General features: G+C 46.2%; 1 protein-coding gene across 7 annotated transcripts in view; it reads left to right on the top strand.

Annotated features, from left to right (window-relative positions):
* The window catches only part of LOC134895591 (proprotein convertase subtilisin/kexin type 5-like), a 568642-nt gene that overhangs the window by 541994 nt on the left and 1519 nt on the right, over window positions 1-25129 (top strand). For all 7 annotated transcript variants that reach the window (XM_063913851.1, XM_063913850.1, XM_063913849.1 and 4 more), the window contains 3 exons: window positions 2109-2212; window positions 3684-3813; window positions 22460-22575. In XM_063913851.1, the coding sequence (XP_063769921.1) occupies window positions 2109-2212; window positions 3684-3813; window positions 22460-22575 (350 nt within the window). The remainder of the gene's footprint in view (window positions 1-2108; window positions 2213-3683; window positions 3814-22459; window positions 22576-25129) is intronic.

Raw genomic sequence — 25129 nt, 5'->3', positions numbered from 1 at the left:
GGAATAAGCAGACGCAGTTTAGAAGTAATTGTGCTTCAGCACTTGTACTGGGCTTCTCTTGTGCATGAGGGCACTTGAATAGACATTTTATTTTCTCTTCTTGACTATCCTTGGTGGGATGCCCCACATCTCTGCCTCTCCAGGACCCTGGCCTCTGCTGTCTGTTATTTATACTGTGAGGATAACCAGCCAAACTCTTCATTCCCGGTGTGTCTCTGCTGTTTGTGTTGCTTATGTTACCTGCATTACTGTTGCCAACCTTAGATTGTATATTTGACTTCTCTCTGAGTTACTACTGACGTGCTACTAAATTCCTTTATGGGATTTTGCAATTTTTACATCCATCTCTGTTCTCCAAATGATCTAGAAGGAAAGTGATGATTAGTTCATCACAAAACATGCTCACATTGCTAAAACTTATTGACAAACATGGATGTTCCCTGCATCTTTTACTGTCGCGACTTGGTACATTATAGCTTTGATGCTGAAATCTGGAGAAGTTAGTAGACAAGTAGCCAGGCAGCTAGATAGCGATGATGTTGGTCATCACTGACCCAATCTTCCTCCTGGGACATATACATGTCTTATGATGTCACACTTACTTGAACACTCCCTTACTGTACTCAACTTACTGGTTGCCCACTCCTGTACGCCTCTTCTGCCTCTCCAGATGCAATGGCTACAAATATGTAATAACTATAAAATCTACTTACAGGCGCATATTTGTTGGAAATGGGCAGTACCAAAATATGTATCTTACTGTGTGCAAAACAAATTGGCATATGCCCAACTATAAAGGCCCATACACACTAGAAGACTTGAAAGATGTGGAAGATGACTGATTTCCGTTGAACTCCCTGACAAAGAGATTGAGTGTACACAATGAGCAATTTTACAAACAATCTGAATGACGAAAGATCTGCTCTGCTCTGCTGGGATTGAGGGGATTAAACTGCGTGCATGGATGATTGACGAGCCGCTTCGAACGAACGCGCAGGTGTGCGCATCGTTGATCATTCGCTGTGTACACACTAGACGATTTGAGTGATAGATCGTTCAAAGCCGTCATTATTGCTCACATCACTGGAAAACATCTTCTAGTGTGTATGGGCCTTACATGAGGCCCAGTGTTTGATGTTGAAAGTAGGAGTAACATATTGTTGGGGCAAAATTACAGTGATTAATCACTAGCCTCAGACACTGTTACTACTGCTTTTTCAGTCTCAGCATGATAGCACTGTTTTTCCAAAATGTCTTCTTTTTTATAAAATAGTCCTTTGGCAGGGCCTTTCCCTGGGACAACACCATTTGCTTTGTTTAGCAGGGACTGCATCTGACACCTGCAGTATTGAATGGGTCTCCTTCCAAATGGATAGCCCCGATGCAAATATGTATTGCTGTATGAGGACTCTGAGGTTGCATTTGAGAAGGCCAGCCAGTGAAGCAGCTCTGTAAAAGAGATATGAAAGTTATTTTAAAAAATATAGAGCTACTAAAATTTCACTTCAATATACTGGTTCACAGCTACTGAATATATTAAGGGCGGTATTCAATTATTTTCACCCCCTTTCACACCCATTCTGTTTCTGCTGACGGGCGTGGTATAATAATTTCAGCTTGCAACCTCCAGGGTAGCGATGGTGCCCAACCCTTTACACAGCTAAACCTAATTACTATGGGCGCAATATGTGCAATGATGGGGATCACTTTAGAAAGGAGATTGGACGTGATATATAATTTGAATACTGCCCTTAATGTTGTACATCTCATTAGAGTTTGTTACTCAAAGGTGGTGCGAAAATCAAGTCCTTTTGTAGAACTGGCTACACAGCCAAACGCAGAGAACAGAAGACCCATAGTAACGTGCTCATAATACATATACATATGCATACATACATACATACATACATACATACATACAAATGGAAGAGTGGAAATAGGTATTGTGCAAATAAAAGATGGTGTTTATCCTGCATTATGCTTGATTATATACAATGTGCAAATAAGAAAAAAACAACCACAATGGGTACAAAGAGAACATACACCTAAGAAGCCATAAGAGTGTTATCTTCCTGGCATTCCGTCCTGTAGAGACTTTCTTTCTTTAGTTTGCAGGGATCTCGGTGTGCCATCAATTGTGAAGATGGGAAACATTACAGTCCGGGGAAGAAAGAATGTGAGCCCTGTCACAGGTCATGTGCCACTTGCTCCGGTAAAGTGTCCTATATTAATCCGCATCTTCATAGAGGGAACATTCAATTAATCACTTATCATTTTTGTACATTGCCACAACAGTAACTGTCCTCTTTTCGATTCTAATTTTCTCCACCATATGTTATTTGACTGTAGGTGAAAAGACCTGTATAGATACATTTCTTTACTGGCTGCCTAAACTATTAATGAGGTACTTGAAATGTATGAGATGGATGCTGTTAAAAAATGTGGCATGCTTCTCAGCTGGTATGTAGTCATTATGTCAACATTCAGAATGTCAACAGTGTATGGTCATTATGTCAACTGTGTGGATGTTGACAGTCACAATGTCGACAGTACAGGTATGTTGATCCATGGCGGGTTCCCAGCATCGGCATTCAGACCAGTGTTGCAATTCCACCGTTGGTATTCTGACTGCTGGCATGCTGACCGGATCCCAGTAACTGCATATAGTAAACCGTTTTATCACTTAAATTGCTGAAAATTGGTATATAGTATATGTTGGGTATCTGTGGAGCCATGGAAAGTTGCTTCTTTTGATAAAGGATCTGAAGTATATATATTTTTTTATGTAGTGATACATTGAGTTTTGTATGAGTTTTTTATTTTTTTTTGTATGAACTATGTACTACTGAAAAGTGTTCCTAGGATATGGACTCCATGAAGGCAAAGATTAAAAACTTTTTTAACAGTTTCCTACACAAAGTTATAATATTTAGTTGACTAGAGATCCATTGCTTACAGTGCAAATTGCATATCTGATTGTAAAGAAAGTACCCTTGTTCAAACCAAATAATCGCAAAAATATAGCTCAAGAATAGAATAATCTGAAGCAGATGTATTTCCTTCCTGGAAAACAATACATTCATCAAAAATCTGTTTCATATAGTGTGGTAAAATAAAGTACAATGGCCCTCATTCCGAGTTGTTCGCTCGCAAGCGGATTTTAGCAGATTTGCTCATGCTATGCCGCCGCCTACTGGGAGTGAATCTTAGCATATTAAAATTGCGAACGATGTATTCGCAATATTGCGATTACACACCTCGTAGCAGTTTCTGAGTAGCTTCAGACTTACTCAGCATCTGCGATCAGTTCAGTGCTTGTCGTTCCTGGTTTGACGTCACAAACACACCCAGCGTTCGGCCAGACACTCCCCCGTTTCTCCAGCCACTCCTGCGTTTTTTCCGGAAACGGTAGCGTTTTTTCCCACACGCCCATAAAACGGCCTGTTTCCGCCCAGTAACACCCATTTCCTGTCAATCACACTACGATCGCCAGAACGATGAAAAAGCCGTGAGTAAAAATCCTATCTGCATAGCAAATTTACTTGGCGCAGTCACAGTGCGGACATTGCGCATGCGCATTAAGCGGAAAATCGCCGCGATGCGAAGATTTTTACCGAGCGAACAACTCGGAATGAGGGCCAATATTTGGAGTTACACCTGATGGTTTTATTTTATGGATTTAGGGCCAGGAATAGACAACTGTTTAAACTGTGCAAAAGAAATGTTATTTGAAGAAGGTCGTTGTGTCCTATCGTGTGACTCTGAATATTATTTGGCGCCACCCAAGGCCAATGGTTACAAAGCCTGCAAACGGTAAGCTATTTTGACATGTAATAATATTAGTGGTTCTTGATCTTAGTCACAGAAAATGAATTTGATGTGTGAATTTACAAACCACAAAAGCAGCAGAGGTAACACAGAGGTGGGCGAGACTTTATCTAACAGTGGACATTTCTTTATTGATCAGATGGGCTATTAGTGAATTAGGAGAGGGGCTTATAAGGCATCCATTACTTTATTGCAATTGACTGTAATAAGAAAATAAGAAAACATACCAACTTTAAATGAAATAATGACACAGGCAACAACTGTTTGGATTAAAGGTCACAGAATTTATTAATGTACAGCATGACAGAATTAGAATCTATAAAACGGCTGGCTAATAAGATGCTACAAAAGTAGCTCTAGCCAAAATAAAGTATACAGAAGGTGAGGGACGAATAACATGCTCTTTCTGATGATGCAGCTGCACTGTGAAATCCTCATGTTCCCTTACTCAGGCACAGACTGAGTGTCTCTGCAAAGAAGCGCCCAGGTCCCCCTGCATAGGTTGGACACCTTGTCTTACTTCTATAGCGCCCTTCCCACATGAAAAAGAAGTAGCTGATTGTAGCTGTCATATGGACCATGATTGCGAGAAAGATGGCTGCACAGTTGGAGCATGTATAGTAAAGGGGGATGGCCCATAAATTTGAATTTACAGCTGGCACATTCATGGGGGGAGGGGGGGTAAGGCGGGGTGCTGCACAGTGAGGGGCCTCTCTGCACACTGGCCCACTCATCTCATGTAGGGCCCCTGCTGTTAGTGTAGCGTAAATGTGAATGTAGACAACCACAAAGTACTGTACAAAGTGGATACAGAGGTACAAAAACAATATACAGTATATATATACATGGCAGTCTATAACTACACATCTATGTAAATATAGTCTATAAGCTTCAGAGTTCTCACAGTAGGTCTGCAGTCCCCAAGAGAGCACCAGGTCTCCTTACAAGTACTGCTTAGCTGTGGCAGATCACTCACAATGTCGTCCAAGGCAGCAGGGGCTGCTGGGACTTGTAGGTTTAGCTTGCCAAACAACCACAACAGTAGTGAAATCGCCAGGGACATAATTTCCAGAACTGGGATTAGATCACCTCCAGACTCCATATAGATTTTCTGATTCTTTGACTGTCCAGAGTAAGCTTTCCTATGTGTTTTCCTTGACAAATGGCACTGATGACAACACATACAAGAATGATCAGCAGCAGTGTGGGATGGGTGGTCTTCAGTATGCCGGCTGTCGGGATCCCGGCGCACAGTATACCGGCACCGGGATCCCGACAGCCGGCATACCGACACTTATTCTCCCTCGTGGGGGTCCACGACCCCCCTGGAGGGAGAATAAAATAGCGTGGGTAGCGCGCCACCGTGCCCGCCAGGGGCTCATTTGCGCTCGCCACACTGTCGGTATGCCGGCGGTCGGGCTCCCGGCGACCAGCATACCGGCGCCGGCATACCATACTACACCCGTGTGGGATAGCCAGCCTGTATTAGCTGGTAAATATTGGTGTAGTCCAGGTAGGACAACATTCTACCAATGGATCCCAGTGATCCTCTTTATCAGTGAACTCATAATTGTGTGTTATTCTGTGAACACAATCTGGTCCTCTATTTTTAGAAAATTCATCCAGCTAAGCATCAGCTCCTGTTTGTTCTGTAGCAATAAATAAGAAATATCAATATTTTTTATTTACATGTACGTTATTGGAAGCTAGATATATGTTCATTTTGAAAGGGCATTATGTATAAGTCATAGAACTGTTCTTCTAGAATGTAGATATTATTCACTGATAGACTTTATTATTCTGAGTTAAGGAAGATATGGTTCTGGGACACACGTTATTGTTTTATATCTCTAGGGACAATATACCAACAAAACCAGTCCTATCAATATTCCCTGTGCATATAAATAAATAAGTATGAACAGAAATAAGCGATTCACGTGGTTTAAGAGATGTGTGTGGAAGCCGCTGAGGCTGTGTTACAGAATAATAAGGCCCAGCATTTGGGACATGACCGCTACAGCAAGTGTTATTCTTTAATATACTGAATGTGGTAATTAATGTCAATTTCTCCATCTAATGAAACCTTTCATTTCCCCATCCACATCAGATTAAAATAAAGAGCGACTGCCACAGCCAATTACATCAAGAATATGCAGGGGAGTCTGCTTTCAATTACACACATGATTGCTCATTACAGATCTCTACAAGACTGTAGTGTTGATAGTGAGGATGGATACATGAATTTGTAGCGTAAAATTATTCCAGCTGTGCTCCTCATAGTGCAAGGATATTATGGGATCCCCCTGGGCACTGTCTGCGTTGTCATTCCAAATGGGAATAATAGAGATGTGAGAAGTATAATTATAATTATGTTATTCTTCACAAGAAATGTCAACACCTTCAACCTCAAGCTATTTTTTTTTCAAATGTAGAGTGCAACATTAAATGTAAATTGTCAGTTCTCTGAAATAGAATGTCCCATCTGCCCTGTCACTAATGGTCACTGGCATATCAGTGAAATGCTTCTCTTCCGTGTCCAGTCTTAAGTCACATGTGTGGTTAGTTCATCTCCACCATTATGGCATAGTTAAACAGGATTTTGATGTGACATCCAGTGCAATTTCTATGTGCTGCAAAACTGAAATCTAGAGGAGGTAACAAGAGCACATAATCATATATTCTAGATTTCTGGTCTTCAGAGCATGGATTTTCATTGGGGAAAGAACTATTTTACTATATGAAGTAAAGTATAATGGTGAAATAAGTACTGTAGCAAATACTGTAGTATTATTATTATTATTATTATTATTATTGTTAGCAGCTTCTTATATAGCGCAGCAAATTCCATTGCGCTTTACAATTGGAAACAACAGTGATAACACAAAACTGGGTAATAACAGACAGACATAGAGGTAGGAAGGCCCTGCACGCAAGTTTACAATCTATAGGGAAATAGGCATTGATACACAAGGATAGGTGCTACCTAATGCATAATGGTCCACCAGATTGCTAAGGTTCTTGGTGGCCTGTATGATATGACCACATAGCGATGTTGGCCAGGGCTCAGGAGGATGGGAAAGTGAAGAAAGAGAATATGGGGGCTATTCAATTAGGTCAGTTTTTTTCACCTCGGCAGAAAAACTGGACTTTTCGCTATTTTTAGGGCAAATGGGGATTTGCCCTATTCAATAGTAGGGCCGTTTTCTCTAACATCCTAGAGGATGCTGGGGACTCCGTAATGACCATGGGGATAGACGGGCTCCGCAGGAGACATGGGCACTTTAAGAAAGACTTTAGGTATGGGTGTGCACTGGCTCCTCCCTCTATGCCCCTCCTCCAGACCTCAGTTTGATACTGTGCCCAGAGGAGACTGGGTGTATTACAGGGAGCTCTTCTGAGCTTCCTGTCAGAAAGTATATTTGTTAGGTTTTTTATTTTCAGGGAGCCTGCTGGCAACAGACTCCCTGCATCGAGGGACTGAGTAGAGAGAAACAGACCTACTTCTGTGAGTTTCAAGGCTCTGTTTCTTAGGCTACTGGACACCATTAGCTCCAGAGGGATTGGTACGCAGGTCTCACCCTCGCCGTCCGTCCCAGAGCTGCGCCGCCGTCCTCCTCGCAGAGCCGGAAGATAGAAGCCGGGTGAGTATGAGAAGAAAAGAAGACTTCAGAGGTGGCAGAAGACGTCTTGATCTTCACTGAGGTAACGCACAGCAGTAAAGCTGTGCACCATTGCTCCCATACACCTCACACACGGCAGTCACTGCAGGGGGGGGCGCCCTGGGCAGCATGAAAACCTCTTTGGCAAAAAAAAAATATATATATATATCTCCTATATAGCCCTATTCTGTGACCTTGTGATTCATTTGCTAATGCTGGGCGGAGTCACAACAGTGGGCGGAGTTAGTCAAATGAGTCACAGAGATCTGGCCAAATCTACAGGAGACTAGGAGCAGAAGCAGATAGCATGGGCATTGGGCATGGCACAGGCAGGGGTGCAGACCTCCCAGCTTTCTGCAGGAGCTTTCTCCAGGCAGAAGGAAGGAAACACACTCGGCGAAAAGGGGGCGTGGCTTCACGGGAGGGTCCCCGTTTTCGTCAGTGAGGGAGCATGCCCAGCGCTCTGTGAGCTGCTGGCATGCTCCCAGGGGCTGATTATGAGTCTGGGGGGCCCAGGGCACTTGAGACAGGGGAGCCCTATCTCATTGCTGTGCCTGCTGGGGGTTGGGGGCGTGGCCTAATTGCGGACCGCGCGGCCACGCCCTCTTATGCAAATTCCGATATATATTTTTTTTATGGGATTTTGGCCCCTCAGCTAGGGCTAAATCCAGAGGGGGTGGTCGCTCTCCCTTACACACCCGCACAGGGAGAAGAAAGCAGGGAGACTGCTGCCTCCCTGCAACACCACAGACCTGCCAATATGCAGCAGCGTGTGCTGACTGTAGCACAATGCTGCCGCTGTTGCTGGCAGGACGGGGGGGGGGGGCTTCTGAGCTGGGACAGAGCTACTCCAGCCGGGGGGCCCCCTAAAACTGTGGGGCCAACGGTACGTATCCCCTGCCCCCCCCCTTAATCCGGCTCTGCTGCTGGAACCCCCCCATTAATCCGTACCCCCTGATGCCCCCTCTCCCTCTGTCTCCACTATTCACCGCTGCTCTGCTAAGCAGAACAGCGAGTACAGGAGCTTTCCAAATGCCCCCCCCCCCCCCCCACCGCCGGACACTGCGACCCGCGGGTGGGACAGCGGGACAGACCCCAAAAAATGGGACTGTCCCGCGAAAATCTGGACATTTGGGAGGTATGGGGTTGTGTGAGGGGTATGTCATACAGATAGACGGGCACCGGCTCACTGTGTGCTTGACCCCCCACATCGGCATACTCAGCAGGGTCTCTCTGGTGCAGAGGAGCGTCACTTTCTGGCACACTCCACGCTTCTTAGCTGCAGTTTTGTGGGGCACCTGCCGCTGTGCAGGTTCCATACTGCCTCTGTTATCTCCAGCCCCGGCAACCCCACCGCTAGCTGCAGCGCTGCCACCCGCAGTGGAGTGCGCCCAGCTCATTCACACACTTTAGCTGGCGGGTAGCGCTGCAGAAATCCGAGCTGCTTGCAGGCTCTGACCCACTCCTCCCTCCAGCCGCAGCGTCTCCTGGGAGCTAACCAGTCACTCCCAGTCTCCCCTTACCACAGTGCCCGGAAGCCGTGAGGTCTGCGCCACGTGCATGCTATGACCCCCTCCTCCCTCCAGCCGCAGCATCTCCAGGGGGCTAACCAGTCATTTCCAGTCTCACCTTACCACAGTGCCCGGCAGCTGCGCGAGGTCTGCGGTGTGTGACTGAGGAGGGGGGGGAGGGATGCGGACGGGCAGAGAAAGCAGGACTCCAGCCTGAGAGAGTCAGCCATGCCAAGTCTCCAGCAGCAGAAGATCCCAACAGGTTGGAGTGGAACAGCAGCAGCCAGCAGCAGTGACTCCGGTAAGACACATCTGTCTGTCACCACTGTTTTGTCCCTAATACCAATCTCTCCCGTGCCCTGTGTTCTGTCATGTCTCTGTCACCCCTGGCCTTGCCCTGCCACCCTTATCCTGGCCGTTTCACCCTTATCCTGGCCCTGTCACCCTTATGCTAGCCCTGTTACCCCTATCCTGGCCCTGTCACCCCTGTGCTTGCCCTGTCAACCCTATACTGGCCCCGTCACCCCTGTCCTGGTCCTGCCGCCCCTACCCTGGCCCTGTCACCCCTATCCTGTCCCTATCATTTCTGTCCTAGCCCTGTCACCCCTGTCCTGGCCCTGTCACCCCTGTCCTGGCACCGTCACCCCTGTCCTGACCCTGTCACCCCTGTCCTGGCCCTGTTACTGCATACCCTCCAACTACCTTTTATGGCATGTACAGTACCCGCAGCGCCTCCAGACCTCTCCCCAATGCACCACACCTCCGCACCTTCCCCTCCACCACAAGCGGCACTTCACCCCTCCCCCACATGCTGTGCCTCCAGACCCCCTACACCACCCGTGGCTCCCACTCCTCCACCCCTTCACCACCCACAGCACCTCCAGGCCCCTTCCACCATTCACCCCCCTTATATGTCTCCCCCCACACCTGCCCCCCTCCATCCGCAGCATCTGCAGACACCCTCCTCCATCAGCGGTCCCCCCCACACCCACCCCTCCCCCACCAATGGCACCCCCGCACCTGCCCCTCCACCACCTGCAGCACCTCCGGACCTCCTTTCCCATCCGCCGCAACACCCGTACCTGCCCCTACCCATGGTGCCTGCTGTCCCCTACCCAACCCCCGGCACTCCCGTCCCTTCCCATCCCACAGCACCTCCGGAACCCTTCACCCATCCACAACATCCCCACACCTGCCCCTCTCCCACCCGTGGCACCCCTGCCCCTCCCCCACCTGCAGTGCCTCTGGACCCCTCCCCCATCTGCATCCCCCACTCCTCTGCCCCTCCACCACCTGCAGCACCTCCGGACCTCCTTTCCCATCCGCCGCAACACCCGTACCTGCCCCTACCCATGGTGCCTGCTGTCCCCTACCCAACCCCCGGCACTCCCGTCCCTTCCCATCCCACAGCACCTCCGGAACCCTTCACCCATCCACAACATCCCCACACCTGCCCCTCTCCCACCCGTGGCACCCCTGCCCCTCCCCCACCTGCAGTGCCTCCAGACCCCTCCCCCATCTGCATCCCCCACTCCTCTGCCCCTCCCCCACACGCAGCACCTCCTGAACCTTCCCCATCCAGGCCCCACCCCCACTTCTGCCTCCCCTCCACCCGCAGCATCTACAGACACCATCCGCAGTCCCCCCCGCACCCGCTACATTCTGTACATCGTGCCCTGCAGGTGCTGTTCACGCCGTCGCAAGGGGCTGCGCCTCCTTCACCATCGCACGCCCTTTCATTGTGCAATATTTAACCACTAACAAAGGAATGCAGGTAATACTCCATATAATTCAAATATTAAACCCCAGAAAGGCATGCAAGGGTTAAGGGGGCGTAGCCCCTTGCGACGGTGTGAAGAGCGCCCGTAGGGCGCGATGAAGCACCTAGTATATATATATATATATATATATATATATATGCAGCTGGGCACTGTATATATATATATTGTAACACTGTAGGGGTGCAAGGTGCCTTTTCCTGGGGAATATGGCAGCCCGCAGCAGCTGAGGAACAACACAAGTCCAGTTTCTGGTACAACTGACCCCGGCCAGTTTTATTGAAACAGAAAATAAAACAAACCCCAAAATAAAAATACCTTGCCTGTCCGGCACTAACTAAACATAAGATGTTCCTAACTGTCACTAAACAAAACACAGAGTTCTTCAGTACATACTGTATAGCTTACTTGCATCAGAAAGCGTGTCTCTCACACACAGATCCTGCAGCCTTCCCAGGCAGTCTGCCCATACTAATCAGGTTAGAAGCACTATATCACTCTTACACAGCTGAAACCCTGATTAGCCCTCTGTGAGGCCAAAGACCCGAACTGGGCCCAATGTCTAGAACTCGCCTTATCTCTCTCTCAGAGCCTTTTCCCAGCTTTTACAGCAAACTGAAAAGGTTCAGACAAAACAAAAAGCATTTTTCCTAGAAGTTAACATTTTCTAAAACATGTAAGACAAGAACCTGGGACAAATATACCTGCCCTCAAACACTATCCCAGTGTTCTTGTCACATATCCCCCTCCCCTGTTTCGACCTAGGGGCCGGAACACTTGTAGCCCCCAAACAGAAGATGCGAGACAATGCATCTGCGTTGGCCAATTGTGTTCCCGGTCTATGTTCGACAGTAAACTTAAAGTCCTGCAACGCTAGAAACCATCTAGTTACACAAGCATTCTTGCCTCTATTTACATACATCCATTTTAAAGGGGCATGGTCTGTCACTAGTCTGAATTGTCTACCCAAGAGGTAATATCTCAAGGTATCTAGTGCCCACTTAATGGCCAAAGCCTCCTTTTCCACAATGGCATACCTTTTTTCATGCTCATTGAGTTTCCTACTCAAATAAATGATAGGGTGTTCGTCCCCATCTCTGGTTTGGGACAGCACAGCACCTATCCCTACCTCTGAGGCATCTGTCTGTACCACAAATTCTTTTGAAAAATCTGGTGTTATCAACACCGGTTGTGAACACAAAGCCACTTTTAATGCTTGGAACGCCTTTTCTGCATCAGGGTTCCATTTCACCACATTTGACTGCTTCCCTTTGGTAAGGTCTGACAACGGCACCGCTGTGGTCGCAAAATTAGGAATAAACCGTCTATAGTACCCAGTAATTCCCAAAAAAGCCCTTACCTGTTTTTTATTCACTGGACGAGGCCAGTTTTGAATAGCATCAACTTTATTCAATTGGGGCCTAATCAGACCTCTGCCTATGGTGAAGCCCAAGTATTTGACCTCCTCCATTGCGAGGCAGCACTTCTTTGGGTTAGCAGTTAACCCTGCCTCTCTGATTGAGTCCAGTACTGCTTGTACTTTAACCAAATGGGACCCCCAGTCTGTACTGTGAATTACCACATCATCCAAATAGGCAGCTGCATATTTTCTATGGGGCCTCAAAATTTTATCCATCGCCCGTTGAAAGGTTGCTGGAGCCCCATGCAACCCAAAGGGTAACATCTTATACTGGTACAGCCCCTCCGGAACCGAAAAGGCTGTTTTTTCTTTGGCGCTATCAGATAAAGGTATTTGCCAGTAACCTTTGGTCAGGTCCAATGTGGTGAGAAACCTGGCTGTTCCCAGCCTTTCTACAAGCTCATCCACACGGGGCATGGGGTATGCGTCAAACTTGGACACCTCATTTAACTTACGAAAGTCATTACAGAAGCGTATGCTACCGTCGGGCTTCGGGATGAGCACTATGGGACTGGACCACTCACTGTTAGACTCCTCTATGACTCCAAGTTCTAACATGGTTTTAACTTCCTTAGAAATAGCTTCTCGCTGAGCTTCAGGAATCCTATATGGCTTTAAATGAACCCTGACCCCTGGTTCTGTGACAATGTCATGTTTTATTATGGTCGTTCGGCCAGGCAGCTCTGAAAATACCTCCCTATTTTGGATGAGAAATTCTTTAACCTGATTGTTCTGATCAGCTGATAATGTCTCTGACACCTTCACTGCGGGAAGCAACCGGGGTGAAGACACCGAAGGGCAAGGCTCCGCTGACAGAGACAACCTATCTTTCCAGGGTTTGATTAAGTTAACATGGTAGATCTGTTCGGGTTTTCTCTTTCCCGGCTGGTATACTTTGTAATTAACCTCATTCACTTTTTCCCTAATCTCAAATGGACCCTGCCATTTAGCTAGGAATTTGCTTTCCACAGTGGGTACCAAAACAAGAACTCTATCTCCAGGAGCAAATTCCCGTATCTTGGCACTCCGGTTATAGACCCTCTGTTGAGCACTTTGGGCCTGTTCCATGTGCTCTCTGACAACAGGTACCACGGCTGCAATCCTATCCTGCATTTGTGTTACATGCTCAATAACGCTTCTATAAGGAGTGGGCTGTCCTTCCCACGTCTCTTTGGCAATATCCAACAGCCCTCTGGGGTGTCTACCATACAACAAATCAAATGGAGAAAACCCCGTAGAGGACTGAGGGACTTCTCTGATGGCCATTAACAAGTAGGGCAACAAACAATCCCAGTTTTTCCCATCTCTCTCAACAACCTTTTTTAACATACTTTTTAATGTTTTATTAAACCTTTCCACCAACCCGTCAGTTTGGGGATGGTAGATGGACGTCCTGAGGTGAGTGACCTTAAATAACTTGCACAATTCTTTCATGATCCTTGACATAAATGGAGTACCTTGGTCAGTCAAAATTTCTTTTGGTATTCCCACTCTACTAAATACCTGCACCAGCTCCCTAGCTATCGCCTTGGTTGTGATAGTGCGTAAAGGGACAGCCTCAGGATATCGAGTGGCATAGTCCATAATTACCAGGATATACTGATGGCCCCGAGCAGACTTTAACAAGGGCCCCACGAGATCCATGGCTATTCTGTCAAACGGGACCTCTATAATAGGCATGGGAACTAGTGGGCTCCTGAAATGGGGTCTAGGGGCATGATACTGGCATTCAGGACAGGAAGAACAATATTCAGACACTTCTTTATAAACCCCTGGCCAAAAGAACCTTTGTAAAACTCTTTCAGTGGTTTTTTCTGCCCCTAAATGTCCTGCGGTAACGTGACTATGAGCTAAATCTAGTACCGTTCTCCGATAAGGCTGGGGAACTACCAGCTGTTCCACCACATCCTCACCCCTTTTGACAATGTGGTACAAGAGCTCATTACAGATGGCCATGTGGGGATACGTAACCCTGTCACCTGGTACCACAGATTCCCCATTAACAATCTTAACATTCTCTCTAGCCTTTATTAAGGTAGGATCCTTTAACTGTTCAGACGCAAACAGATCCTTCTTTACCTCCAGGTCAGGCACGCTTTCAGTTCTAACTACTATGTCTCTGTTCCCGGCAAGAGGGTCCTCACTGGACTCCCCATCTGTCACTTCCCCAGCCAAACTAGCAAAAGGCAAAGGGACAGAAAGTTCCGAAGACCCACGTACATCCATAAAATCACCGGTATTATCAACTGGTTTTTTACTTCTCACATCTGTTGATAACCGTGATTCCCACAGTTTCCAAAAATGAGGAAAATCCCTCCCTATTATGGCCTCATGCACCAAGGTAGGGACCAGTCCCACTTTAACCCTTGCTGACCCACAACAAGTTTCTATATTCACCTCAGCAGTGGCATAATATTGGGTATCCCCGTGTATGCAAGTTACCCCAATAGGTATTTGCTGGACCTTTAAGGGGTTCACTAACCCAGCTTTCACGAGGGTAACTAAACTTCCTGAATCTAGCAAGGCCTCTACCCGGTTACCTTCTAAGAACACATCACACATTTGTTTTTCCAGCTCAGGTGAAGGTACCACAGTACAGGCTAACCTAGCAAAGAAAGACATTCTGCGACATTCAAAGGCAGCATCACATTGCATGGGTTCTTGCGTGACTGGGCAATTGGCAATAACATGACCTGGCATACCACACCTAAAACATTTAACCACACGATTATCAACCCATTTGGGCAGCATAGACCGTTCTAGCCCCATTGGCCTGTTTCCAGGGCCAGTGTTTACAGTCTCTCCAGCCTTGCGTTCTCTTAACCGCCCAGCAACGTTTTCCCACGGAACAGTCTTACCAGTCTTTACTGAAGGGCGCTGTCGAGGACCTATGGGTTGCTGGGTGGTCATCAGTAGTTCCTCTGCTGCCAAATACCTCTCTACCATGTCCACTAATTGGTCAGCAGTACCCGGGTTTCCATGGCTCACCCACTTGCGCAGGACCATGGGCAAAGATCTCAAGTAGCGGTCCATGACGACTCTTTCCACCATCTGGGGACCAGTTAATGTCTCTGGCTGCAGCCATTTTTTTGTTAGCTGAATAAGGTCGTGCATCTGGGAGCGCGGAGGCTTCTCCATGGCGTACAGCCAACGGTGCACCCGTTGTGCTCGTACTGACAGCGTGACTCCCAGGCGGGTCAGGATCTCAGTCTTTAGTTTATCATAGTCCCGAGCCTCAGCAGGGCTTAAATCAAAGTAAGCTTTTTGGGGCTCACCTGACAGGAAAGGTGCCAGCAGACTGGCCCACTGTGCTTTCGGCCAGTTCTCACGCTCGGCAGTCCTTTCAAACGTGGTCAGATAGGCCTCCACATCATCAGCCTCTGTCATTTTCTGCAGGAAGTGACTGGCTCGTATAGAACTAGAGCTGGTTGGAGCACTGACGGCCACATCTCCAACCCGAGCTGCAAGTCTCTGCACCACTTCTGTTAAGGCCTCTCTATCCTGACGCTGTTGCCTGTAAAGTTCATCAACAACTGCCTGCTGTTGTCTCTTATTTTGCTCCATTGCCACCTGCTGTAGTCTCCAATTTTCCTCCATTGCCACCTGCTGCTGTCGGTTGGCCTCCTGCTGAGCCGCTGTAGCTTGCAGCAAGGCTTTAAGCAGATCCTCCATGTCAACAGATTTTTCAGGCGGCTTTGCAGCTGCTTTCACCCAGGACATATATCAAACCCTCAGGGGTGAGTCTCAGTAACTTCACACTGGGCTGTATCTGCATAAACCACCGTTTTCTCCACCAAGTTGTAACACTGTAGGGGTGCAAGGTGCCTTTTCCTGGGGAATATGGCAGCCCGCAGCAGCTGAGGAACAACACAAGTCCAGTTTCTGGTACAACTGACCCCGGCCAGTTTTATTGAAACAGAAAATAAAACAAACCCCAAAATAAAAATACCTTGCCTGTCCGGCACTAACTAAACATAAGATGTTCCTAACTGTCACTAAACAAAACACAGAGTTCTTCAGTACATACTGTATAGCTTACTTGCATCAGAAAGCGTGTCTCTCACACACAGATCCTGCAGCCTTCCCAGGCAGTCTGCCCATACTAATCAGGTTAGAAGCACTATATCACTCTTACACAGCTGAAACCCTGATTAGCCCTCTGTGAGGCCAAAGACCCGAACTGGGCCCAATGTCTAGAACTCGCCTTATCTCTCTCTCAGAGCCTTTTCCCAGCTTTTACAGCAAACTGAAAAGGTTCAGACAAAACAAAAAGCATTTTTCCTAGAAGTTAACATTTTCTAAAACATGTAAGACAAGAACCTGGGACAAATATACCTGCCCTCAAACACTATCCCAGTGTTCTTGTCACAATATATATATATATATAAAGAGCCCCCGCCAGTTTTTCAATATATTTGAGCGGGACAGAAGCCCGCCGCCGAGGGGGCGGGGCTTCTCCCTCAGCACTCACCAGCGCCATTTTCTCCACAGCATAGCGCTGAAAGGAAGCTCCCCGGACTCTCCCCCTGCTTATTCACGGTGAGAGAGGGTTTTAAAGGAGGAGGGGGGCACATAATTGGTGCATATACATATATATAAAGGCGCTACTGGGTAATCATTTTGTGTTTTTTCCTGGGTCATATAGCGCTGGGCTGTTGCTGGCATACTCTCTCTCTCTCTGTCTCTCCAAAGGGCCTTGTGGGGGAACTGTCTCCAGATAAGAGGTTCCCTGAGTGTGTGGTGTGTCGGTACGCGTGTGTCGACATGTCTGAGGTAGAAGGCTCGCCTAGGGACGAGGGGGAGCATATGAATGTGAGGTCTCCGTCGGCAGCGCCGACACCTGACTGGATGGATATGTGGAATGTTTTAAGTGCTAATGTAAATTTATTGCACAAAAGATTAGACAAAGCTGAAGCTAGGGAACAGCCAGGGAGTCAACCCATGTCTGTTCCTATGTCGCAGGGGCCTTCGGGGTCTCAAAAGCGCCCACTATCCCAAATAGGAGACACAGATACAGACACGGATTCTGACTCCAGTGTCGACTACGATGATGCAAAGTTACAGCCAAAAGTGGCGAAATGTATTAGATATATGATTATTGCAATAAAGGATATTTTGCATATCAAAGAGGAACCCCCTGTCCCTGACACGAGGGTACACATGTATAAGGGAAAGAAACCTGAGGTAACCTTTCCCTCCTCACATGAGTTGAACGAATTATGTGAAAAAGCTTGGGAATCTCCAGACAAAAGACTGCAGATTCCCAAAAGGATTCTTATGGCGTATCCTTTCCCGCCAATGGACAGGATACGGTGGGAATCCTCCCCTAGGGTGGACAAAGCATTGACACGCTTATCAAAAAAGATAGCGCTGCCATCCCAAGATACGGCTACCCTCAAGGATCCTGCTGACCGCAAGCAGGAGGTTACCTTAAAGTCCATTTACACACATTCTGGTACATTGCTCAGACCGGCAATTGCGTCGGCCTGGGTTTGTAGCGCTGTAGCAGCATTGACAGATTCCTTATCAGTGGAAATTGAGACCCTTGATAAGGATACCATTTTATTGACCCTAGGGCATATAAAAGTTGCTGTCTTATATATGAGAGATGCGCAAAGAGACATTTGTCTACTGGGTTCCAGAATAAACGCTATGTCAATTTCTGCTAGACGAGTCCTATGGACCCGGCAGTGGACAGGTGATGCCGACTCAAAGAGGCATATGGAGGTTTTACCTTACAAGGGGGAGGAATTGTTTGGGGAAGGTCTCTCGGACCTAGTCTCCACAGCTACGGCAGGTAAATCGAATTTTTTGCCTTATGTTCCCTTGCAGCCTAAGAAAGCACCACATTATCAAATGCAGTCCTTTCGTTCAAATAAAAGCAAAAGAGTACGAGGATCGTCCTTTCTTGCCAGAGGTAAGGGCAGAGGAAAAAAGCTGCACAACACAGCTAGTTCCCAGGAGCAAAAGTCTTCCCCGGCCTCTACAAAATCCACCGCATGACGCTGGTGCTCCCCTGAGGGAGTCCGCCCCAGTGGGGGCACGCCTTCAATTTTTCAGCCACATCTGGGTTCACTCACAGGTGGATCCCTGGGCAATGAAAATTGTTTCTCAGGGATACAAGCTGGAATGCGAAGAGGTGCCCCTCGCCGGTTTTTCAAATCGGCTCTGCCAGCCTTTCCCTCAGAAAGGGAGATAGTGTTAAATGCAATTCACAAATTGTGTTTTCAACAGGTGGTGGTCGAGGTTCCCTTGCTTCAACGAGGGAAGGGATATTACTTAACCCCGTTCATGGTCCCGAAACCGGACGGTTCGGTCAGACCCATTTTAAATTTAAAATCCCTGAACCTTTACTTAAAACGGTTCAAATTCAAGATGGAATCGCTGAGAGCGGTCATCACCAGTCTGGAAGGGGGGGATTTTATGCTATCTCTGGACATAAAGGATGCATACCTTCATGTTCCCATTTATCCACCTCACCAGGCGTACCTGAGATTTGCGGTACAGGATTTTCACCAAGGTAATGGCGGAAATGATGGTGCTCCTGCGCAAGCAAGGTGTCACAATTATCCCGTACTTGGACGATCTCCTCATAAAAGCGAGATCGAGAGAGCAGTTGCTGAACAGCGTCTCACTGGCACTAAAGGTGTTACAGCAACACGGCTGGATTCTCAATATCCCGAAGTCACAGTTGATTCCTACGACTCGTCTGACCTTCTTGGGCATGATTCTGGATACAGACCAGAAAAGGGTTTTTCTTCCGATAGAAAAAGCTCAGGAACTCATGACTCTAGTCAAGAACCTATTGAAGCCAAAACAAGTGTCAGTACGTCATTGCACTCAAGTCCTGGAAAAGATGGTGGCAGCATACGAAGCCATTCCCTTTGGCAGGTTCCATGCGAGGATTTTCCAATGGGACCTACTGGACAAGTGGTCCGGGTCACATCTACAAATTCATCAGTTGATCACCCTGTCCCCCAGAACCAGGGTATCTCTCCTGTGGTGGCTGCAGAGTGCTCACCTTCTAGAAGGCCGCAGGTTCGGCATTCAGAACTGGATCTTGGTGACCACGGACGCGAGCCTCCGAGGGTGGGGAGCAGTCACACAGGGAAGAAATTTTCAAGGTCTGTGGTCAAGTGAAGAGTCTTGTCTTCACATAAACATCCTGGAACTGAGGGTCATTTACAACGCCCTACGTCAAGCGGAGACCTTACTTCGCAACCAACCAGTTCTGATTCAGTCAGACAACATCACCGCAGTGGCTCATGTAAACCACCAAGGCAGCACAAGGAGCAGAGGAGCAATGGCGGAAGCCACCAGGATTCTTTGCTGGGCGGAAAATCATGTAAGCGCACTGTCAGCGGTGTTCATTCCGGGAGTGGAGAAGCAGACTTCCTCAGCAGACACGACCTGCATCCAGGAGAGTGGGGACTTCATCAGGAAGTCTTCGCACAGATTGCAAGTTGATGGGGATTGCCCCAGATAGACATGATGGCGTCCCGCCTCAACAAAAAGCTACAGAGGTATTGCGCCAGATCAAAAGACCCTCAGGCGGTAGCTGTAGACGCCCTAGTGACACCACCATGGGTGTTTCAGTTGGTCTATGTGTTTCCTCCTCTTCCTCTCATACCCAAGGTGTTGAGAATAATAAGCAAAAGAGGAGTGAGAACAATTCTCATTGTTCCAGATTGGCCACGAAGGACCTGGTATCCGGATCTACTGGAAATGCTCACAGACGATCCGTGGCCTCTTCCTCTCAGGGAGGACCTGTTACAACAGGGGCCCTGTCTGTTCCAAGACTTACCGCGGCTGCGTTTGACGGCATGGCGGTTGAACGCAGGATCCTAGCGGAAAAAGGCATTCCGGATTACGTCATTCCTACGCTGATAAAGGCCAGGAAAGACGTGACAGCTAAACATTATCACCGTATATGGCGAAAATATGTTTCTTGGTGTAAGGGCAGGAATGCTCCTGCGGAGGAATTCCATCTGGGCCGTTTCCTTCACTTCCTACAGACTGGAGTGAATTTGGGCCTAAAATTGGGCTCCATTAAGGTTCAGATTTTGGCCTAATCCATTTTCTTTCAAAAAGAATTGGCTTCTCTTCCTGAAGTACAGACGTTTGTGAAGGGAGTGCTTCATATTCAGCCTCCCTTTATACCTCCGGTGGTGCCTTGGGACCTTAACGTGGTGTTGAGTTTCCTTAAGTCACACTGGTTTGAACCACTTCAAACGGTGGAGTTAAAATATATCTCACTTGGAAGGTGGTCATGTTACTAGCCTTGGCTTCGACTAGGCGAGTGTCGGAATTGGCGGCTTTGTCTCATAAAAGCCCCTATCTGGTTTTCCATATGGATAGAGCAGAATTGCGGACCCGTCCTCAGTTCTTGCCTAAGGTGGTGTCATCTTTTCATATGAACCAACCCATTGTGGTGCCTGTGGCTACGCGAGACATGGAGGATTCCGAGTTCCTGGATGTAGTCAGGGCTTTGAAAATTTACGTGGCCAGAACGGCTCGTGTTAGGAAAACAGAGGCTCTGTTTATCCTTTATGCCGCCAACAAGATTGGTGCTCCTGCGTCTAAGCAGACTATTGCTCGCTGGATCTGTAACACGATTCAGCAGGCGCATTCTACGGCTGGATTGCCGTTACCTAAATCGGTCAGGGCCCATTCCACCAGGAAGGTGGGCTTGTCTTGGGCGGCTGCCCGAGGGGTCTCGGCACTACAACTATGCCGAGCTGCTACTTGGTCGGGTTCAAACACCTTTGCTAAGTTCTATAAGTTTGATACCCTGGCTGAGGAGGACCTCCTGTTTGCTCAATCGGTGCTGCAGAGTCATCCGCACTCTCCCGCCCGTTTGGGAGCTTTGGTATAATCCCCATGGTCCTTACGGAGTCCCCAGCATCCTCTAGGACGTTAGAGAAAATAAGATTTTATACCTACCGGTAAATCTTTTTATCGTAGTCCGTAGAGGATGCTGGGCGCCCGTCCCAAGTGCGGACTATTTCTGCAAGACTTGTATATAGTTTTGCTTACATAAGGGTTATGTTATAGTTTTCATCGGTTTTGGACTGATGCTAAGTTGTTTTCATACTGTTAACTGTTTAGTATATACACAAGTTATACGGTGTGATTGGTGTGGCTGGTATGAATCTTGCCCTTGGTTTAACAAAAATCCTTTCCTCTCCTCTGGGCACAGTTTCTATAACTGAGGTCTGGAGGAGGTGCATAGAGGGAGGAGCCAGTGCACACCCATACCTAAAGTCTTTCTTAAAGTGCCCATGTCTCCTGCGGAGCCCGTCTATCCCCATGGTCCTTACGGAGTCCCCAGCATCCTCTACGGACTACGAGAAAAAGATTTACCGGTAGGTTTAAAATCTTATTTTTTCACCTAGGAGAAAAATTCAGCATGAGTGAAAGCATGTGGATCAGCGAATCCACATGTTTTTTCTCCTGCGCTGGCAAAAAGATGGTCTGTTTTGGCGATTTTGAGGCATTTTTCGCCAATGCCTTTTTACTAAAAAAAAAAAGGTGAAAAGGCATTTGCAAAATTGCCTTAATAACAGGCAAAAAGTGGTCCACAATTGAATAGGCAAGGGGGTGAATTCAATAGCTCCCAGATTACTGGAGCTAATTGAATACCCCCCTATATGTGAGGATGTATATGGACTGTATACAGTGGATGTAATTGGACAGAAAAGTTTATGAATGTTATGTGAGCGGTTCCAGAATAATGAAGTGACATTTTAGTGATTAATCCCTTCCCACCTTTGTGTCTTAGGACATACATCTTGTTTTACCTGGTACCAGTGGTACAATACATGGGGTTCCGACTTTAACATCCACAGGCATAATGTGTTACTTTTGAAGACTGTGCTGAGTGTGGCTTATTAGTGTGTATATAGACAGAAGGAAGCCGTGGTAGCCCCAGTACCAGCTTCCTCCATTGGGTGCACAGGCATTATTATGCGCACATACACAGCTTAAACATCTAGTAAAATGTGAGACGTCATCTTATACGTAGGATTGCACAATATACATGAGAATAAAGAAGACGTTTCCTGATACTGAACCCATTCAGAAAGCAAATGCCTACTGTAAGTAGGGTGTCTAGTTATAGCACCCCTTCATGTTTGCTATCGGGTGCATTAATGTGTGGATGTTTACTGTTCTTACCAGAGACAGAAGTGTCAGACGTGGAGACATCTATATGCTCATAATCATTTTCTCTATAACACCCAACATATTTCTACTGTTTGACAGGTGTGATGGCAGCTGTGTCACATGCTCCGGCCCAGGAGAGAGGGACTGTACAAGCTGTCCAGATGGCTATTTGCTAGATGGCAACACCTGTTTGGTGGGGGCAGTCTGTAAAGATGGTGAGTCACTGGAGACTATTGCTGCATCAATATACTATTCTTATATAGTTTCATGCTCAGTGTTATTCAAGTAGCACAAACAGCAAGTTATTAAAAATGCCAAAGTGAATGGTAATTGTTAAACCGTCTGCCTTGAGAGAAAAAATTCCAATATTTGCAAAAGAAATTTATTTTTTTTACCTATGTCATAATGGAGCTGTTCCGATAAGTACTTTGATAAATGGCTGCAAGTCTGCATGATGAGTGAGGGATGGCTTAGGGATGGATTGAAGTCTGCAGAATGCTGTCTATATGTTGTTTATCTGTAAAACCCAAAGCTTTATATCCACAGTGCCCTTCAGATAAATCGCAGTGTCCTGTAACAATTTATTTTTAGTGCCACTCATGACAGACATTAAAAAAAACGTCAATGTTAATGTAGGTTGAGACATGAAACTGAATTACAAACACAATGTTTTCAGTGCAAGCAGCAGTTTCTTATTATGTATTGAGGAACGCTGCGCTTCCATTGTAGTGCTAGGCGGGTAGCACTGCAAGCATTGTGATTGATATCCACTCCTCAGTGAGCCAGGCAATATCACACTGATTGAACCAACAAAGGACTCCTAGCACTTGGTACATATACAGACTCACTGCAGCAACTACTGTATATTGCATACTGAAAATGAAATGTCTGTTTACTAAAATATAAGTGGCTCATTTATCAGCTGCCTCACAGTGCTGACTTTTATGTTACCTGATTTTATAAGACTCTTCTCACGTTATTGACATGGGCTGTAAATAAAAGTTCTGTGGTTGTTTAGCCTTATAATCAGGACAGTGATGCATTTACCAGGCATCAAATACTGTATAGCCAGTCTATATGATTAACTGCATTAAATAGAATCTTCTTCCGCAGCTCACCTCTGTAGTCTCATTTGTCACTAGATCAGTGAATAATATGTGGTAATTTAGGTACCCATAGCAAAAGAAATGTGTGGGACATCCCCCCAAAACATCAATTTTCGCGTAATACAGTATCCGCAAATTTAAAGTATCTCCTGTATGTATCTAGGGAGAGATCCCCACTTTTGACTGCACAAACAGGTTTCCATGGGAACTGCTGTTTGTGAGCTTGTCCCCTGTAATGAACGCCATCTTCAGAAGGTGTTATTCATTGTAGCCCATGGGCTACTTTTCCACAATTTACTCGGAGAGGGATCCATAGGATCCGTCCCCGGCAATGGCCAATTGCACATGTGCGTGGTCTAACGTCTGCGCATTATAGTAGCATGGCAGGCCTTTAAAGCAGCAAGTAAAGTGATCGCATTTGCAGTCACTTTAATTTTGCAGATCGCAGGGATGGGCTCTTATTGTATGCCCTGCTCCTGTATATGTATTTTAAGACATCCCGGTAATACATAAGTTCTTATTGCTGTGATAAGTGGCTATAAGAATTTATAATTACCTGTCTGATAAATAATAAATATGCCCCATAGTGCAACAATATTAATAGCACTGCATAATGTACAGTAATGTATCTATAATGGGTGTATGGTGTGTGTTACACATGGGCCCCCGGAGCATGTCATCCCCACGCAGCGCACCCTGTATCCCGGATCAAGATCTGATTGGGCTGATGCTGTTTTTCTGTACATCTCTCACATTATATGGAAACAGTGCCATATTTTGGATTAAATTGCCTACACGGGTGTCATTTTACTTGGGCTTACGTTAAAACTTGCACACAGGCCCCCTCATCCCTCATTTGTTAAATGCTCTATCTAATATATATATGTGTATGTATATATATATATATATATTTATTTATATATGTATATATATTTATTTATTTATTTTTTTATTTTTATATATATATATATATATATATATATATATATATACGCATATGCACACAATATTATTTAAGACAGGCACTTTACTCTGAAAAATGTTCTTTCTATACTATGGGCTAAGCCGTTTATCAAGGTTGTGTGTGTCTGTTTGTTATGTGTGTGAAATTCTGCCTTCATGTGTTTGAAGATTAATGTCTGCGGTTGACTCACATCAATATCTTTTTATTCTTATCTTCAAAAATGTGTCTTGATTGTTTGGTTCAGATGGTTGTTTTTTTCCCAACGAGGAATCATTTTACATCTCTGCTTCTCATTTGATTTTCCTCCTTTTTATCCCAATGACAGAATTTCCTTGAAATGTTTTCAGTGTAATGTCTGCAAACTGAGAAAGACATCTCGCAGCACAAACCCCTTCACAGTCACTATCCTTATTTATAGAGTGTAAACGTCACATTTATCTCTCTTTGTAGTGTTACATGTAATTGTCAAAGCTGTTTGTATATAGGCTTCAATTCTCCCAGCTAAAGCCTTTTAACTATTACAATCCTGATTTGTGGAATTGAAATTCAATTTGCAATTCTATCCGTATTGATAGCAATGCTAGTTATTACATATTTCATGTAGATTTGAATGGGTAGTAAAATGTTACTCATTTGTTTTTAGAACATATATAAAGACCTGTTACATATGATCTATAAAGCTTTTCTTTTCCTCTAGAA

This window comes from Pseudophryne corroboree, chromosome 1, assembly GCF_028390025.1.
Source record: "Pseudophryne corroboree isolate aPseCor3 chromosome 1, aPseCor3.hap2, whole genome shotgun sequence".
NCBI lineage: Eukaryota > Metazoa > Chordata > Amphibia > Anura > Myobatrachidae > Pseudophryne > Pseudophryne corroboree.
Note: the sequence above shows the minus strand (reverse complement) of the source record. Positions and strands in the feature narration are given on the sequence as shown.